This window comes from Staurois parvus, unplaced genomic scaffold (genome assembly GCF_062004578.1).
Source record: "Staurois parvus isolate SC_StPar_1 unplaced genomic scaffold, SC_StPar_1.0 ptg000097l, whole genome shotgun sequence".
In the NCBI taxonomy this organism is placed as follows: domain Eukaryota; kingdom Metazoa; phylum Chordata; class Amphibia; order Anura; family Ranidae; genus Staurois; species Staurois parvus.
Window position 1 is genome coordinate 6,259,160 of NW_028317893.1, and position 19,381 is coordinate 6,278,540.

At 40.2% G+C, this 19,381-nt stretch overlaps 1 protein-coding gene across 2 annotated transcripts in view; it reads left to right on the top strand.

The window, feature by feature from the left end:
• Positions 1–19,103, top strand: part of SEH1L (SEH1 like nucleoporin) — a 45,786-nt gene extending 26,683 nt beyond the window's left edge. Inside the window, exon 9 of one of the 2 annotated variants that reach the window (XM_089671048.1) lies at positions 18,709–19,103. In XM_089671048.1, coding sequence (XP_089527174.1) covers positions 18,709–18,895 — 187 coding nt within the window. In that variant the 3' untranslated portion in view covers positions 18,896–19,103. Of the gene's footprint in view, positions 1–3,151; positions 3,365–18,708 lie in introns of those variants that run through there. The other variant, XM_089671049.1, reaches the window with a different exon arrangement.
• The last annotated feature ends 278 nt before the right edge of the window (positions 19,104–19,381 follow it).

A 19,381-nucleotide genomic window follows, 5' to 3' on the forward strand; every position in this document is an offset into this window, starting at 1 on the left:
AAGGATTCCAGGGGATATTCATTTTTATGCGCATTTTCCATGCGTGTCCGGTGAGTGCGCACTCTTTCCATTGTTTCCTTGCCTTCATCAGCTATTCCTTGGGACTCGCTTATATATATCCATTTATTAACCACGGACTATTTTCTCTTGCATTTATTTTTTAGCGCTGCACTCTGTTTATATTTGCTATTTATGGGTACACTGTGATTACCTTTAGTGCTATAGCTGCTTAGTCAGGAGCGCTCACTTTATACCATTTATATTTATGACTAGAGTTATGGTTGTCATGGTAACAAGTGTCTCCATTGGATGATTTTTCACTCTATTCCTGACCTGGAGGCGACGGCAAAATTTTAGGTTTACACTCCACTTTTATTCCCGTGACATTTGTGATCAGGACCATTGGAGGGTGAATATCCGTGAAAGCAAACCGCAATAAAAACCTGATAGTGGTCCTAAATCCTCACCACTCTATCCAAATATAAGAAACAAATGTCTTTAGCTATGCTTACAGATAAGGTCTTGGTGTGGCTTCCACTCTCATCTATGCGAACACCGGAGTTGCAGCTTCCCCACATTATTGAGCAGCTTTCTAATTTAATTTTTTTTATATATATTTTTTTTTTTTTTTCTAACAACCAAGCCACATTAGCTTTATCTTATTCACTAAATAATCAATCTCTTAGTTTAGACTTGGATCAGGGCTGGACAAAACCTGTTTTTCCATGGCAAATGAGAACTGATAAAGACTTTGTGCAGCACTTGTTTACAGGAAACGTGCTGCTACTAATAATGAGGCTACAACTTCACCAATACTGTATTAGACAGCATAATGAACTTCAGCTTTGATCTGCCTGCAGTAAGAGTAAAGCATATGCAGTAGCGGCACTTGGTCCTGCAAATGAATCTGTTAAGCTACGTTTATATATGCAGCTGTTATTGCTGCACCTCTGAAAGGCAGTCTGTGGCGGATCACTTTTCAGGGGTGTTTGACAGGAGTTGAGGAGGTGATAAGTCGTCTTCTCCTTACCACCTGTTTTAACTATATAAATACCACACTGCTGTGCTGCAATTGCATGCATTGCATTTGGTTATATAGCAACCACATTCACTTGAGCTGTACTGTCCAGCAAACGTGTTACGGGAATAGCTTTGAATGCAAAGCATTGTTGTCATGGCATATTTTGCATCCTTGCCTTTTGCAGCTTAAGGGGGGGGGGGGGGAGTTGGAAGAAACAGGGCTCAACCACCTGGTTTAATGTTCTCCAACTGCAAGTTTAGCCCTTGCTGGGACAGTGGTGCATTAGACAATGCATGCAGATGCTGAAACTGCAGTTAGAACCTGCTAAGCGGTCTTGTTAATGGGACAGAAAGGGGTAAAATAATCTTCCATACAGGGTCACAGGCTAGGTTTGTGGCCCTGTTTTGGCACAAACATAAGTCCTGATTCTCGCTGGGCCTGACAGCTGTTAGGTAGTGGGATGTTTACCCAGGGTGAACTACTACAGTGGTGAGCTGGTAAGAAAGCATGGATCCAGGAGTTTACTTTTGTAGGGAAGGAGGGGGATGGACTAAGGGCACTAGCACTTTGCCCTAAATGAACAAGTTACTGTGTCTCAATGTTTTTAGAACAAACTTGAAGGATATGTGGGACAGAGTTTGGCATTGGAGTTTGATATTGCTATGTTTGGGTGGCTGTGAAGGGGATAAGGGCAGGCTGCTATTGCAGAAAGGGTTCAAAACAATACTGTGTCTAAGGGTGTCTCCTGATTCATATATTGCAGGTTAGTGAAACCACATAGGATTTAATTTTATTAATAGCAGTTGATAGATAAATTTTCAGTGTATGCCAATATGGCTGAATTGCCTAACTTTGCGCAGCTTACAAGATTTTTATGTAAATTTGGTATCATTTGTCCAGGCCTGAATTACTATGTCAAAACTCCAAGAGAAGCTATCTTGTTTAGGGTATTATGGATTAACGCTCTTCATTGCAGTTTATGCTATATTAATAAGCCCCTTAATGTGTATCTGTGGCTTAGTGGTAATTGCTTCATTAAATGTATTTTGAATGCTTCTAATTCTGTTTCTATGTTTGTTTGTTTTTTTTTTTTTTTTCCAATTCTGAATAGCTACAATGCTTTTGTTATAAAATGAGCCAAGGATTATAATAAAGCTGAACTCTAATTTTCATAAATTTTAACTGTTTAATTTTTGTGTGGTTCCATAACTGCCTTAACTGCTGGAATGAATTTGGTTTGGATTATAATCTGTGCCAAAATCATGTTCTAGAAGCAATGTAGAAATTCAGCTGTCATGGTATCAGATATTGTTTGGCCTCTTAGGCAAGCATGAGGGAACAAACTGAAGCTGACAATAGTAGGGTTGATTTGTGAAATTTAATTTTGTTTAAATATTTTTTATTTTTTTTAATTTGCTTTTTTTAACCAGATTCCAATGGAAACTTTTTTTTTCCTGATGCAGGTTTATAAATTAAAAAACAAAAAAAAACAAAAAACGTTTAAGTGCAGAACATGAAATACAGCTGAATAGAGCTATGGAAATTGCAATCAAGGAAAAATTAAACGGATCATATTAAATGGTCCTGTAAGAAGGCAAATAGGCAAAGCATTTAAATGCATTTAAATGTAAAATATGGAGGAAACCTCATGAGTATAATGGTGGGAAGTGACAGATTACTATTGATTGTGAACATAGAACAAAATAGCCCCACAAAGATTTCTGCAAGTTCTGAGAGCTAAAAGATATCTGAACACGAGAACAACGATGTAGTTGTTAGATATGGTGGCAGCTTGCATAAACCCAGGGGAATATTGTTTTTGTTGATTTTTGTCACATACCCTTGATTTTGCTTTCCTAGCACCACGAGGCCCAAAAAATTTCTTTCAGCATGTAAACCTGACAGTGTAATTTGTCAGGAGATAGTTAATATCCAAATTTATCTGTAATAATGAAAAAAAAAAAAAAAGAATCAAATTTGGTGCTCCCATTAGTTATGTTCAGCTTTATTGGTGATTTTTGTATTTTTTTTCCATCTAATCCGTACAAATAAAATGTATGCTTTTTGTTTAACACATTTTACCTGAGTGATGCATTTTTTTTTTCTCCGTTTGTATTGTGTTCTTAACAGACCGCACAGCTGATACCAACCTAACCGGAGTAACTTTGCTGTTTTGCTGCTTGTTGCATGTACGCTGGATTGGATGCAGAGTTCTTTTTATTACCAGCACAGTTTGAATCATTCCACGATATGCAGGATGTCTTGTAACTACAGCTAAAAAACATTTTGTGTATATGTTTAATATTTTTTTTGTTTTGATATAATAAAAGAAATGTACTTTAATCTTGTATCTCTTCACTTTGCCTTTGATAACGCCGGTAACATTTGTTTGTTTTATATTGCATAATATTACACAACAGACATAAGCAGTAGTCAAAAATCTTAAAAGTGAAAAATACTTGAGTCTGTTTGATCTAAGGTCAGGGCAGAGTTTTGGATTACTTGCAGCGTAAAGCTGGCCAAAGATAGTTCCAATTTTTTCATTCAGCCAGCAGGGTGGGGGTAGGTTATTCAGAAAGTGTGGTATAGTTGTAAATCAACCAAGAACAGATTTTCTACTAAAGCTGAGCAACCATACGAAGACTATTGTAGTAATGAAGGGCATTTGAGAGGCTTGTGACAGCTTGGAAGGAATTAAAGGCCTCAGTGGCTTCCTGTGTGATTTATTAGCTGCACCTTTTAACCACTTGACCTGCAAAATGTTTTACCCCCTTCATGAACTTGGTATTCAGCACTGTGCTATTTTAACTGGCAATTGCATGGTCATGCAACATTGTACCGAAATGAAATTTATATTTTTTTTTTCACACAAGTAGTCTTCTTTTGGTGGTAATTGATCACTACTAGGTTTTTTTTACTTTTATTATACACTGCTCAAAAAAATTAACACACTTTGAAAACACATCAGATCTCAGTGGGGAATAATATCATGCTGATTTCTGATTGATATCTTGTCTGTTCATGATTGTTTGATCAGAGACATTCACACCAGTGGCCTGCTGGAGGTCATTTTGTAGGGCTATGGCAGTGGTCATCCTGTTCCTCCTTGCTCAAAGGAGCAGATACTGGTCCTACTGATGGGTTAAGTACCTTTCTACGGCCTTGTCCAGCTCTCCTAGAGTAACTACCTGTCTCCAGGAATCTCCTCCATGCTGTTGAGACTGTGCTGGGAGACACAGCAAACCAACTGGCAATGGCACGTATTTATGTCTCATCCTGGAGGAGTTGGACTGTCTGTGCAATCTCTGTAGGGTCCAGGTATCTCCTCATTCTACCAGTAGTGACACTTTCACTAGTTTTGCATTTGACTAGGGTCAAACAGTCAGTAAATATGGGCAGGGAAAAAAACGTCAGTGGCCTCCACCTGTAAAACCATTCCTGTTTTGGGGCTCACCTCACTGTTGCCCAAATAGTGCACCTGTTATTAATTTCATTGAAACTGATTAATAAACTCCCTCTGCTACTTAACTGACCAGATAAATATCCCAGGAGTTTAACTGACTTGATGCTATACTCTAAAAAGTGTTCCTTTAATTTTTTGAGCAGTATATTGTGTGTTTGTGTATATATACTGGAATTTATGCAGCTATGCTATACTGGCAGTTATCAGCAACTTATATTGGGACTGCAATAGTGTGGCAGACAGGTGCTAGCTGACGCCGGCTGGGAGGTACACCAACTGACACTGACTTCAGTAGTGACACTAATACAGCAATCAGTGCTAAAAAGCTCGCTGTACTAATGGCACTTGGTAGGAAGGGGTTAACATCTGCGGTGCCACCTCCTCCTCACTCCCCCTCTCTGTTGGGGTCCCCCAGGGCTCTGTCCTTGGACCCCTTCTCTTCTCCATCTACACCTCCTCCCTTGGCAAACTCATACACTCCCACGGCTTCAATTACCACCTCTATGCCGATGATACTCAAATCTACCTATCCACCCCTCACCTCACCCCCACATTCTCCACCCGCATCACTCACCTCCTAAACGACATCTCTGACTGGATGTCGCTCCATTTCCTCAAACTCAACCTCTCCAAAACCGAGCTTCTCATCTTCCCCCCAGCCCGCGCCCCCCCCCCATCCTTTCCATCACTACCAACAACACCACCATCAATCTCGCCCAGCAAGCCAGGGTCCTTGGCGTCATTCTGGACTCAAACCTTTCCTTTCAACCTCATATCAAATCTCTCACAAACACATGCAGGCTCCACCTCCGCAATATCGCCAAGATACGCTCCTTCCTTACCCCAGACACCACTAAACTACTCGTACACTCCCTGATTATCTCACGCCTGGACTACTGCAACTCCCTCCTCACCGGCCTACCCCAGTGCAGGCTCTCCCCGCTTCAGACCATCCTGAACTCAGCGGCCAGACTCATCCACCTCACCAGCCGCTCCACCTCTGCCACCCCCCTCTGCCTCTCCCTCCACTGGCTCCCCATTGCCCAACGCATTAAATTTAAATTGCTCACCCTGACCTATAAGGCCATTCACAACACTGCCCCTAACTACCTCACCGACCTGATTCCCAGGTACCACCCTACCCGTACCCTTCGCTCTTCACAGGACCTCCTATCTTGCTCCCTGGTCTCCTCCTCCCACGCACGACTGCAAGACTTCTCCAGGTCCTCCCCCATCCTCTGGAACTCACTACCCCAATCCATCAGACTGTCACCTTCCCTCCTCACCTTCAGGCGCTCCCTGAAAACCCACCTCTTCAGGGAAGCCTACCCCACCCTCACCTAACAGCCGCTGCCCTTCCCTCCTCCTACCACTCCATCCCCCACAGCCGTTTCCTCCTGTGCCTCTACCCCCTCCCTCCTAGATTGTACGCTCGAAAGAGTAGGGCCCTCTAACCCCTCGTGTGCTGTTTGATGTTACTGTTCTGTTTCATGTATTGTCCCCCCTCTATTGTACAGCGCTGAGCAAACCCTTTGGCGCTATATAAACTCGATAAATAAATAAACATCTAGTGGACATCAAAAGGTTATCGGTGTGTCTAACAATGTGCAATATGTGATGTTTTTACTAATCGATTTCGCTGTTGTTTTTTTTTTGGGAAGAAGAATTCGATCACTTCCCTGTATACAGGGCTGTTTGTTTGGACACAGCCGATCAGCAGATCTCAGCCATAATTTATTGGCTGGGACCTGCTAACAAAATTGCGCTGTGTCCAACCACAGTGCAGGTTAGCAAAGGGTGCATGCATGCGCACTCCAGACCCAGAAGCAAGTTTTCAACGTATAATGTTGCTGAGCCTCCAGCTGCTGCTTGGTCACAGTAAATTAACTGTGACTGAGCAGCAAGTGGTTCAATAAAAACTAGATCCACCTGAAAAAAAATGCTCAGTTCCTTTTTATAGGCATTCCCATTTAAATCTATTAAATCACAAATGCCCATTTCTGCCCCAGAAGTAGCCATTGGAGCATCAGACGTCAAACTACAGCTGTTCGAGCATGCATATGTGAACAGCCACCTTTTTTTTTTAAATGCATTTTTTTTTTTTTTTTTTTTTTTTTAGTAGGTTTGGAGCTCTAGGCTACAAAATGATTGGGTATGAATGGGCCTTAAGTGTATTGCAATTAAACAGTCTGTCCTTCATGCTACCGCCTTTTCATATAATTGCCATAGCTATATAATAATATGCAGCAAGGTCTTTTTTTTAGTGCACTTTTTTTTTTTTTTTTTTAAATGGTACTGTCCTAAAACAAGTATTCTTCAAGTCAGCTTTCTTGATCTAAATACTGGTTCTGAGCTGAAGCCAGATCAGCATGACACACTAGCATTGGTGGCCTGCATATTAAAGCCTGTACACACCAGAACGTGGTGCGGGAAACCTGTGTTCTGTGCGTGTTTTCTGCACCACATTCACAATGCGCTGGGTGTGTGATCTTCTGTGGGTGTCAAAGTATTCCTAACGACACTTCAAATGCACATCCGCAACTCTGTGCGTTTTGCCTGCATCAGATCACATACCACAGTACCATGTGATCCAGTTGCAGTGCACCTTTTAAACTACTTTTGATGCAGTTTCAGAGCTAGGATCACATTGTCTGGGAGAATTATGCATAAGGCTTTGCCAGAGACAAGGATTGGATTTCACGGGCTCTTCAAGCCACATCCGTAGCAAAAAAAGTACTTTGTCAGTCACTGTTATAGAGCAACCTTCTAAGGTTTCAAAAGGGTCTCCTAGAAAGGTTTTAAAAACTGTGGCAAGGTCCCATATGGGGAACTCCTTAACTGTTGGGTTCTCTTTCTTCGCAATGGCAGTTAATCTTTTAATGAGTTTCTTGCGCAAAGCGACTTTCCAGAAAACTGGACAAAGTCAGTACATGCACTCTGTGGGTGTTGCCTAATTAAAATGAGCTCTGCTTTATTCTGCAAAAATTCAGACCGTTGAACGACTGGTCCCTCTCATTAGATTTCCTCCAGTATGAGATTTTTTTTCCATATCTTTTTTCATATATGGTATTAGCTTTCTATTGTCCATAATTACTCTTTTAGATCATTTGGATTTTAAAATGTCCCAGAAGCCAAGCAGTAAGAGTCTGTTCTCAGCCAGATGGAACTGCAATTCTTGATTAATCAAATCTGGTCTGTATGGAGGTCTCCATGTGTCCACTATGCTTGACTTGCACAGACTTGAGAACCTAGCCATCTTTGGCCAAAAGAATGCAGTCAGAATTACTTTTTTCTTGGCTGACTTTACCTTTTTGTATTATCCTTGGGATCAATTGAAAAGGGAAAGCCATCAGCTGTCTTTCCCAGGCATGTGCTTGGGCATCTACTCTCAAACTCTGAAGGGAAATGTAGTTTTGTACTTTCTTGACTGAGGAAGCAAATAGGTCCACTTTCGGATACCCTTTCAATAATCTGAACATCTTCCGATTTAAGCTCCATTCTGTCTGTCTTGTCAAGTCAGAATTTCCTTTGCAATTTGCATTCGCTGTTGTGATCTTGTTTTGCCCTGTCTGTTGATATAGGATTCTGATGTTACATTGTCTGATAGTATCTGAATGCGTTCCCCCTCACTCTCAACTGTTGGAATGCAAATAGCTTCCATGATTGCTCTTTGCTCTCATATGTTGGAAGAGCTCTTTGCCCAGGCTTTGCTCCATATCCCTTGCACTATGTGTTGCTCCATTTGTGCTCACCAGGCACTTGTGTCTGTTTTAATTCTTAGTGGGTTTCGTTGAGACCAGAAATGGCCCTCATGTAGATTCCTTTGGAGATCAACACCACCTAAGTGCCTTCTTTACTGCTTCCTGAAAGTTGACCAACTTGTCCAGATATTCTTGCTTTCTTTCCCACACTGAGAGGATGTAATTCTGGACAGGTCTCATGTGCAACTGAACCCATGGGATGGTTGCTGTCATTAGACCTAGAAGCCTTATCACCTTGCAAACCAAGAATTCCTCTCCTAGGAAGAGATTAAGAGGCTTGTATTTTTGAACTCTTGTGTGAGCAAAATTTTCGCTCTTGCCGAAGTGATAATATAGTCTAAAAAGTTCACCATTTGCTCCGGACAAGGCTGAGATTTCTCCATGTGTATCAGCTAGCCCAGGTTTTTCACTTATCTAATCATGAATTCTAGGTTCTGTCTTGGAGTGTCTGCAAAGAGCAATAGCTCATCGAAGCAGGGAATAACTTCTGTTCCTTTTTGACCTTAGATTTTGCCAGCCTCTGTTAAAAGTTTTGTGAAAGTGCGAGAGGCTGATGCCAGCCCAAACGGTAGAGCTTTGAATTGGAAGTAAACTGCTCCGTTTTTGGCCCTTTTACTGCAAATCTGAGGAATTATTTGGGAGCTTCCATTAAAGGGATGTGGTGGTATGCATTCCTCAAGTCGAACACATCCATAAATACAACAGGTCCCTCATTGCGTATATATAGACTACATTCTGATTTTTTTTTTTTTTTTTTCACTGCTTTGCTCAAAATTTTGAGATTCAGTATCGATCCAAGTATTCTTGAGGGTTTCCTTCTTTAGGAAGATATGAGAAAAGAAACCCTCGCTTCTCTCCACCAGTGTGATTAAAACAGATTTACTGCTTGTTGCAATAACCCTTGTGATAGGACAAATAAGAGCCTCTGCTTGTTTGCTCTCTTGGAAGAGGTGTTGCAAAGAAACTGCATGGAGGTCTGTACTAAAACTCAAGTCTGTACTCTCAACGCATGAGACCTAGAATAAAAGCAATTTTCATGACTTGCTACAAGTGTGGGAGGAAGGCCATCCAATCTCCCGCCTACCTCGTTTCCCAAATCATTGGGATTTACTGGTAGATTGAGTGGGGGTGAAAAAGTAAACTCCCTTTTTTCTTTCAATTTCCTTTAAGACCAGGAATTAACATTTTTCTTTTTTTTTTTTTTTTTTTATTCTTTTGCTCCTGCTGATGCTTAGTGTTACTCAACCCAGGACCCTGCATTCACTATATCTGCTCTCCTGCAGTACACAGAACATGGAAATGCAATTATTTTAGTAAATGTAAATGGATAAATATCTTCTCATCAGCAAATAGCAGTCCTGTGACTTCTATCACTGTCCAGCAGAGCACATGTTAAAGCTTGTAAGAGGTGTTTTCATTCTGCCCTAGGATGCAGAACCCCTGACCTGTCTGGACAATGCTGATTGGCTGTGTGCTGATCACATGCATTCTACCAAGAAAAAAGAAAAAAAAAATCCTCTCTAGCAATACACATCAAACCGAGCATGTACAGAGTGACTCCACACAATATGTCCTCACAAGAGATAAGAGGGGGGCACAGGAAGAAAGGGATGATCATTGAAGTCAGTATCAAACAGCCTTTTTACACAATGAAGAGGATTAACCCCCTAATTTCCACAGTGAGTATAACAAGCATGCTTTTCTGCATATACAGACTGATTTTACTGTTGTGGGTTTGGACAATATTTCTGCTGCGTTTTTTTTTTTTTGGCTGGCTGATGGTTTCAGGAAGTGACTCCATTTCTGATTCAAATAAGAGCTGTCCTGCAAACTGGCACACCAGGCCTCCTTTTAGGCAAAATTGCTTGTCTAGCTGTCAATTTTATTAGTTCAGTGGAAGAATCGACTACGTAGGCATTAGCTTTATTCGGTACTGGTAAGGACTTGAATCTGTTCCCCTGGAGTACTCCATCCAAATGTAAGTGCAGCTGTCTTTAGAGACCACCACTGATACTAGCTGCTACCTGAACTGGAGATACATGGAGGGGGGAGTCTGAATACAGAATTCTTGCAGGAGAGATTTGAAGGATTGAAATGTAAGGGCCATCTCCTTCCTCCATACTTTCTATAAAGCTTTTACAGAGTTCTGTGTCATTCTTTTGCACAAGCTGGTCTGTGCAATCTTGGCAGAATGGTTTCTTCCTATAGACAGTAAGTTGAGGCTTGAACAAAGCGCATCTTTTCTTAAGTAAAATAGAAGTTGCACTGGGTTCCTTTTTTTTTTTTTTCCTGGTTTTTGACTTACAATGAAGTAAATAGGTCCAAGTCAGTCAAACCTAAATGCTACAGAAGGAAAGGACAGACACCTGTATCCAGAAAAGAAGGTACCTGACCCCTCCAACCACCTGCAGGAATGTCAGAACACCTGCCACTGTTACGTATGCACAAGCCTCACTTTATGCCCCCTCCCCCAGAGCAACAAATAAAGAGGAGTCTTTCCCTCCACTTATTTCTGTGTGGTACTGATACAGCATCCTCTGCCAGATCTGCTACTTCTGAAGCTGCCGCTTTCACTATGACACAGATTTCTTGCATCTCTGGCCCAGCTGCCATTTATGGCTACTGCAAGCTCTGCCTTCGCCCATCTGTATGGAGATCCAGGATGGCATTGTGGATCCGAAGCTCCCCCCCGTCATTGTGTTCTGCTTCCTCCTGTATACGCACATCCCTCCAGGTCTGCCATTTCCAATCAGTGGCCTACTGTCCAGAGAGAGTAATCTGTTTCATCGGAAGCGATTTTAGTAAAGGCGCTCAAGCTGAACATGAAGTCACCTGCCCAGACCCCTTGGCTGCACGCTTCCCCAAAGCAGTAAATGTGGAGGCACTGCTGCACACAAAATATCTTAGCACCTACGTATATAACGCAGACACAATTGGACAGAGCTCTCTACTCCACACAGACCCATTTGTACTCTGCCCTTTGAGTAAGGATACTAGTTTTCTAGGTAGAGGCCTTGCTCCCAAGGAAAAAACCTCCTCGACTTGAAAGAGACCTGTGTAACTTATCCCACCCCAGGATCACTGCTCCTATTAAGGGAGGGCTGTCCCTGGGAGTCGACTGCCTGATAAAAAAATAAATAAATGGTATAGAGCTCCTGTCAAGCCCGAGGAAACTTCTAAAACTGAAGGCCTGGGGCATAGACCAATCTTTTTAGATTAATGTGGGTCATGTGTTTCCTGTTTAGGCGGGCAGAACCTCTCTCTTGCAAGCTGTCCTGGAAGATGACTTGGGAAACGAGGCTTATGCACACATTATCTATGAACTAAGTCCATTTGTTATTAAAGAACATTTACAAAATACCAACTGAGGGATAGTGGAACATATTCAAGGTATATGTACAAAAAAGAGCAGAGTGTATTGGGAAATATTCAGCAGAGTTCATGTGGGGTCCTGAGTGGAAAAAAAAAACCAATTGAAGTAGATCTAGGAGCAATGACATCTAATGACCAAAGGATTGCTACTGAATTCCAATATGCAATATTTTGTATTTATCAGGGTTGAATAGTGAGCTCAGATTGTGAATTTTTCTTTAAATGAATGAACCCTTTTACTACCCTACCCTAAAATGGTAAATGCAAAATGGTGAATTTTTCAGACCTATCCTGATCGGAGTCCTATAAGAAACCCCCCTCTGCATCCCATTTCTTTAATTTTGGGTGATGTAGACAAAGTGCCTGCTTGGGATACTTCAAACAAAGATTGTTGGTGGTTCCTCTTCTTTTCTGTGATTTCCATAAAAGTGGCAAGTCTGCTACATTTGAGGTTTCACTGCTGATCCTAATACTGGTGATTAAGTCACTAGAGCATTTCTGGTGGTAATTGAGTTGTGTCCCTTTACACAATGTGAGGAGAAACTGAAAAGGGAAATGAGATACTGAAGGGACTGATTTTGAGACAAATGTCATCTATAGTGGATTTTGATGAACATGGTACAATAAAAGAGACTTTGGTGGTTGAGACCTTCCTGATTGTTTTACTTGGCACTTGCTGAATATATGCTGCATTGTGATAGTTAACATGTCTGCAATTGGGTCATGGGTACATAGACAGAGGTCTCTAGTGTGGTTAATGGATACCTGATCTATAATATGCCATAACAGTGTCCCTTGTAATTGTCCTATCTGCATCGCTATGCTGAGATAGACTGAAAAACTGCACATAAGTTAGAGTTCTAGTGTCTAATTGGAACGAAAGCTATGAATTATGTATTATAAAAGTTCCTGGGGGTGTGGACTGAAGAATATAGTGGCTCTCAGAGAAATCAGTGTGTCTTTAATTATTTACAGTGTGAAAATCCCTGCAATTGAAGATTAGAATATTGATTTAGGTAATATTTTTGTAATGATAGGATCAATTTCCCAAATTTTATCTGGATAGTCCAATTACTGAAAAAGAGGATTTAAGGATCTCTATGTAAGATGTTTAATTCTGTTATAAAGGCAATCCTCTGGCTCTCATTGATTTTTAAGAGTCCTTGAAAGTTTTAGACCTTGTTGTATAAACTTACTGCACTGAGCAGATATGTCCACCTCAAAGGGTAGATGTGAAGTGATAACCATACTTAATTTTAAGGGATGTTCAGTGGCTACAATTTGGTTTTGATATTTTCCAGTTGTCCTTAAAGAGACCCGGTCAGCAGATATTTAACCAAAATCTTCCCATTAGATTATATGTGCATTGAACATACACTATATTGCCAAAAGTATTGGGACGCCTGCCTTTACACGTACATGAACTTTAGTGGCATCCCAGTCTTAGTCTGTAGGGTTCAATATTGAGTTGGCCACCCTTTGCAGCTAGAACAGTTCTGGGAAGGCTGTCCACAAGGTTTAGGAGCGTGTCTATGGGAATGTTTGACCATTCTTCCAGAAGGACATTTGGGAGGTCCATTAGTGATGTCAGATGAGAAGGTCTGGCTTGCAGTCCCTGCTCTAATTCATCCCAAAGATGTTCTAATCAGGTTGAGGTCAGGACTCTGTGCAGGCCAGTCAAGTAACTCCATCCCAAACCCGCTCATACATGTCTTTAAGGACCTTACTTTGTGCACTTGTGCAGTTATGTTGGAAAAGGAAAGTCATCCCCAAACTGTTCCCACAAACTTGGGAGCATGAAATTGTCCAAAATGTCTTGGTATGCTGATGCTTTAAGAGTTCTCTTCACTGGAACTAAGGGACAAATCATAACCCCCGAGAAACTGCCCCACACTATAATCCCCCCTCCAGCAAACTCCTACATGCACAGCTATTTGCTACCTCTGCTGTCAGTCACTAGGTTCTGACTGGTGATCGCTGAACATTGCCGATGAGGGGAGAGAACTGTATGTAAACAATATCTTTATCCTAAAAGATGTAAATAATCCTTGGACTTCACTGCTGGCATCTAGTGGAGAGATAGCAAATCTCCACCCAAAAATAAATAAAATAATAACTAAAACATACATATTAAATAAATGAATAGGACAATCCTACAATAATGATTAGTGCCATGAATCCTAAAATCAAGCAAAAATAGAAATGAGGGTGCCATAAATGCCTGAGAATAAATGTAAAATGATATAGACTATAATATCCTATCCTCCAAAGTATGAACGGTTCTTAATAATTTCATAAATCCAAAATCTTTCATTCTTAGAAATTTCTCTGACTTTATTAGTCCCTTTCCAGTGCCCCTCAATCCTGTCAATACCACAAAATTTAAACAGGGAGGAATCACAATTGTGATCCCTGTCTTAACATCTTTTGGGTGTGGGTGGGACTTGTATGGGGACCTATTATTGGGGGATGATTAGTTTCAAGGTCACTATTATGTCCCATTTGGAAGACTGGTACTTGTTATCCCTTGTCTCCTCCCTTTGGTGGGTTTCTACATACAGATTAGATTTTTCTATCAATTGGTATTCCATTGGGATATTATTAGGAACTGGTCATACTTGGAAGGATAGGATATTATAGTCTATATAATTTTTCCTTTATTCTCAGGCATTTGACACCCTCATTTATATTTTGCTTCATTTTAGGATTTATGCCACTAATCATTATTGTATCTTTTTGTAGGATTGTTCTATTCATTTCTTTAATATGTATGTTTTAGTTATTATTTTATCTATTTTCAGGTGGAGATTTGCTATCTCTCCACTAGATGCCAGCAGTGAAGTCTGAGGATCGTTTACATCTATTAGCATTGAGATTGGCCCCTTTTTTAACCATTAGCCGCCCGGCCTATAGCCGTTTGGCGGCTGCAAAAATGGTTTAGCTTTCCGGGGTGTACGCCGTTTGGCGTCCTCCCACACATGCGCAGTTCACGCGGTTGCAGAGCCGCGCAGTGGCGCGATCTATCACCAGCCTTGTACCTCGGACACGGCAGATGACAGATCTGAGTATCAGCCGCGTTGCCGATACCATGTGACCTGCTGTGACCAATCACAGCAGGTCACATGTCATTCATGCCATCCATTGTATACTAGTGCCTAGCTGTGAATGGTCACAGCAGGTCACATGCACATGTCATGGGATTAGCTGTGGCCAAATCACAGCTAAGCACAAAAAAAAAAAACCTGAATGAATCGATGTCATTCAGGTAAATGCTTGCTTATAGCAAAGTAATTCTTTGCTATAAGCAAATTGTGTAAAAAAAAAAATATATATATATATACTGATCACTTCCCCAAAGTAGTACAATGTTACCATAGTAACATTGTACTACTACTTTGGTCATAGTAAAATATGGAAAAAAAAAATCTTAAAAAATTAAAAAAAAAATTATATATATTTTTTTTCCATACTGTCACCACTGTCCCTGTTGACCGCCATGCCAGTTATATGATGACGCTGTACTGCACTGGTGACAGTATGTAAAAAAAATAGTGAAAACAATTTTAATTTTTTCATTTTCCAAAAAATTATGACAAAAAAACACAACTTCAAAAAACTCGCCATGCCTCTTATGAAGTACGTCAGACTGTCTACTCTGCAAAAAGGGGTCATGTGGGGGATATCTGTACTATTCTGACATTCTTGGACCTCAAGAAATTAGATTGGCTGTCAGTACTTCAGGATTGATCAATTTTCAGATCTATACCATAGTTTGTGAACTCTATAACTTTCCTACAAACTAAATAATAAATACTAATTTGGGTTATTTTCACCAAAGATATGTAGCAGAATACATCTCGGCCTAAATTTATGAAGAACAAATTGTTTCTTTGTAAACTTTTATAACAGAAACAAAGAAAAATGTGTTTTTTCAAAATTTTTGGTCTTTTTTTGTTAATTTAGCAAAAAATAAAAACCCCAGTGGTGATTAAATACCACCAAAAGAAAGCTCTAGTTGTATGAAGAAAATGATAAAATTTTAGTTTGGGTACAATGTTGTATGACCGCGCAATTGTCAAAGTGTGAGAGCGCTGAAACGTGAAAAATGGCCTGGGCAGGAAGGTGTAAAATTGCCCGGTATTGAAATGGTTAATTTACCAGTGGCTGGGATTGTTTGCTTACTATGGTGAATGGGAGAAAGGCATTCTTCCCTCTTCTAAGATGGCGATGGTAATCAGGAGGGAGGAGTGACAGGGAATATAGGTCGGACGCAGTCTAAGGGACGCATCCTTTGAAAAAGTTGTGATGATGAAACGTGTCAGCGTGACGTCAGACATTGCCGGAAGTATTGCGGTAGCCATTTTGGAAAGGTCCAAACTGACCACAAACAATAGGAAGTAGCAGGCTTGGAGATGTTTCATTGTTGCAAATATGTAAGCGCTTTTGATAAAGTTTATAAGGTATTACGTGATGATTATTCACTTTTCTTCTGGACACATCCCATCACTGTTTTGGAGAACTGATACCATGGTCCTGGAGTAAAAGAGTCTATGTGAGCAAAGCCTTCATTCCTTGTCAATCTGGTAAGGTACATGGGTTGACAGGTGTTATATCATTCGGCTGTTTCACTGTATGATCACAAGTGTAGTGTGTGATGTGAAACTGATTCACAGTATATGAAGGATCCTGTAATCGCTTGAGCTTATTAAGCAAGTTAACTACCTACTCAGGGTAAGGGTAGGAATTACAGTCACTGGATGAACACGATCAATCAAAGCACGTGTTTTGAACACTTTGATGTGAGCACATCACCAGTATTTGCATTATATTTTAAGGATAATACACTATGTGTAGTTTATCTATTTTTGTGAGGTACTAAGAGTGGAAAAGGAGAAATTGGTTTGAGGAAAATTGTGAATTGATGGACAATACGAAGATATCACCTGTATATATGAGAAAAACCTTGAGAATTTTTGGGACTTTGTGTTTGGAATTTGAATTAGATGTGGGCCGCTATTGATAACTATAATACAGATCTCTCCCGTCAGCTCCAGCACACTACTTTGTATGACTGTGCATAGCAGAGCCATACAAATCTGTGTGCTTACAGTAAAGGACACACATCGTACAGTAAAACAGCACTCAGTTAATACTTTGATTGCCCCAGATATTAACTCCTTCATGTCCAGTACCAGTAGAACAGTGTCAGTGCTTTTTATTAGCACTGATCACTGTATTAGTGTCACGGGGGATGTCAGTGACACCAAGTCAGTTTCCCCCCAGTGTAAGAATGCCCGCCCCAGTCCCCCTTTAATTTGTTAATTGCCGCTATTACCAGTTGGAAAAAAAAAAAAAAAAAAGTATATTATACACGGCCATTTGTAAACGCTATAATTTTTACATAAACCAATTAATTTACACGTATTAGGATTTTTATTATAGCAAAGACGTAGCAGAATACTATTTGGCCTAAATTTGACAATTTGATTAAAATTTTTTTACTGAACATGTTTAAATAGCAAGAAAGTCAAATATTGTTTTTTTTTTTCTCACTTTATATAGCGCAAAAAAAGAAAAAAAAACGCACAGGCAATCAAATACCAAGGAAAGACAGCTCTCTTCATGGGGGGGACACACATAAATTTCATTTGGGTGCAGCGTTGCATGACCACGCAATTGTCAGTTAAAGTAATGCAGCTCCATAACGCAAAAAATGGCCTAGTCAGGAAGGGGGGTAAATCCTCTGGAGGGCAAGTGCTTAAGTAGCAGGGAAAGGAAAAAAGCAGAGGAAGGCAAAAGTAAAGTACTGCTATCCATAAGACACCTTGAGCTGTGGCCCAACCCCCCTTCTCTCTCCTCAGTGAGTCAGTGGCTGTGATTGCCAGCAGCGGGAGCCAATGGGCTCCTGTTGCTGCTTCAGCCAATAAGGAGGAAGAAGCCTCAGACAGAAGAGGGGGGGGGGGGGGATTTGTGCGCTGTTTTTTTTTTTTTTTACTTTCATGCCTAGAATAAATAAAGGTAAAAAACCTTGAGCCTTCAGAACTACTTTAAATAATCTGCCAGTGTAAGAAATTCACCCAGCTCTGAATTTCCTTCTTTTGATGCAATGGCACATGCCTTCAAAGTTGAAAGGAATACTGTCAGCTCAGACCAGTTTTCAGTTCTTAGGACTACAAAATTCTCTCCCACTTTTCTCATCTCAAACATATATACCAATTTTTTTTTTGTAGTTCAAAAAGAACTGGGGGAATTGAGATGAGACAGGAAGTGTGCATAAAAACCAGGACAAATCTAAATTTTAAGAAAATCAACAGCTAGTTTTTCTGCACTTATTGTACAGATTAAAAAAAAAAAAAGCGTTCAAAAAGGTATAGTTAAAGGTTTAAGTTCACTTTTAGGAACATTTTACATATTACGCCTATTTTTAGGGTGGAACATGTAATGTTCCCAATGCTGCAGCCACTGCCAGATCCCCCCTCCCTGTAACAGAAATATGGGGATAAGTTCCCTATACAAGCTGTCAGTTTTTAAAAACCGCTGCTGTGCTAGGCTCTGCACACACAATTTCATCATTCATTCAGTGTTCTGTGAATGAATGAACTACAAGTCCTGACAGCCTTAGCAGCTGTCAGTTTATAGTTCTTAAAGAACTACCACAGTGCTGTGGAGCACTGTGGTAGTTCACTAAATCTTCCCATCAGTATGCCTGCTTGCATGTACATCTCGTATAGGCAAGCAGATATACTGACAGGTCTGCAAGAGACTTGCATGGCACCAGTGATCTGATTACTGGTGCAATGCTTTACAGGCTCCTGCAACCAAAAATAAAAAATGCACATTTTTTCTTTACCTGCAGAAAAATATGCATTTATTATTTTTAGTCAAAATGTGAACTTATTCTTTAATAGAGCAAATAAGTTAAATAAAGGCTTAGGATATGTAGTTCATAATTTTGATTGATGTTTGATTCTTAAAGAAAATCGTACAATTGTATTACCTGCTTTTTTTTTGCCATTTTATAATTTACCATGTGTTCTGCATTTTATTTTCTTTTGTCCTGTGTTCTTTCTTTTTTTTTTTTTTTCCTTCAGGTATAGCTTTCCCCCACTGGACAGCCCCAAAGCTGGATCAAGATGGTCTAGTTATGCTCATTTTATTCCTTCACCATCTCCAGTTGTGAATTCTTGTGAGACAGACTCAAGTCCTCCATGTTCTCATCTCCGTCGTCGATACAATCCTCCACTTCTTAAGACTGTGCCTGAAAATTATGGTGTATAAATTCAGAATACCATGATTATGTGAGAGATGCTGGTGTGTTTTTGTGCCTATAATGAATAACAGAACTTGCCAAATGTCTAGCAAACGATATAGTTCGACTGAACACCCACTAATAAGCAAAGGAGAAGACAAAAAGCAGGACTCTGTATGCAGGAAACTTAAGTTGATTTGTTATATTAAAACTTAACATAATAAAATAAATGCAGTACTCATGCTTTTTTTTTTCTAAAATCAAACTTTTTTTTTTTATTATTGTTTAAGGAAAATGGTTAGGTTTTTGTACATAGCAAGCTAATTCCCCCACTTTACTATCTATTTTTGCTCAGGGACCATGAAGGAGACAATGTAATTGGTTATGATAACGAGCAAGAGCAATTTGTTTCTCAGTAGTTGTGGATAGAGTAGGGAATGATTATAACTACTGTGAGTTTTTGGCTCAAGTCCCATTGGGGAGATTTCCTTTCACTTCCTGCCCAGGAGGTACAA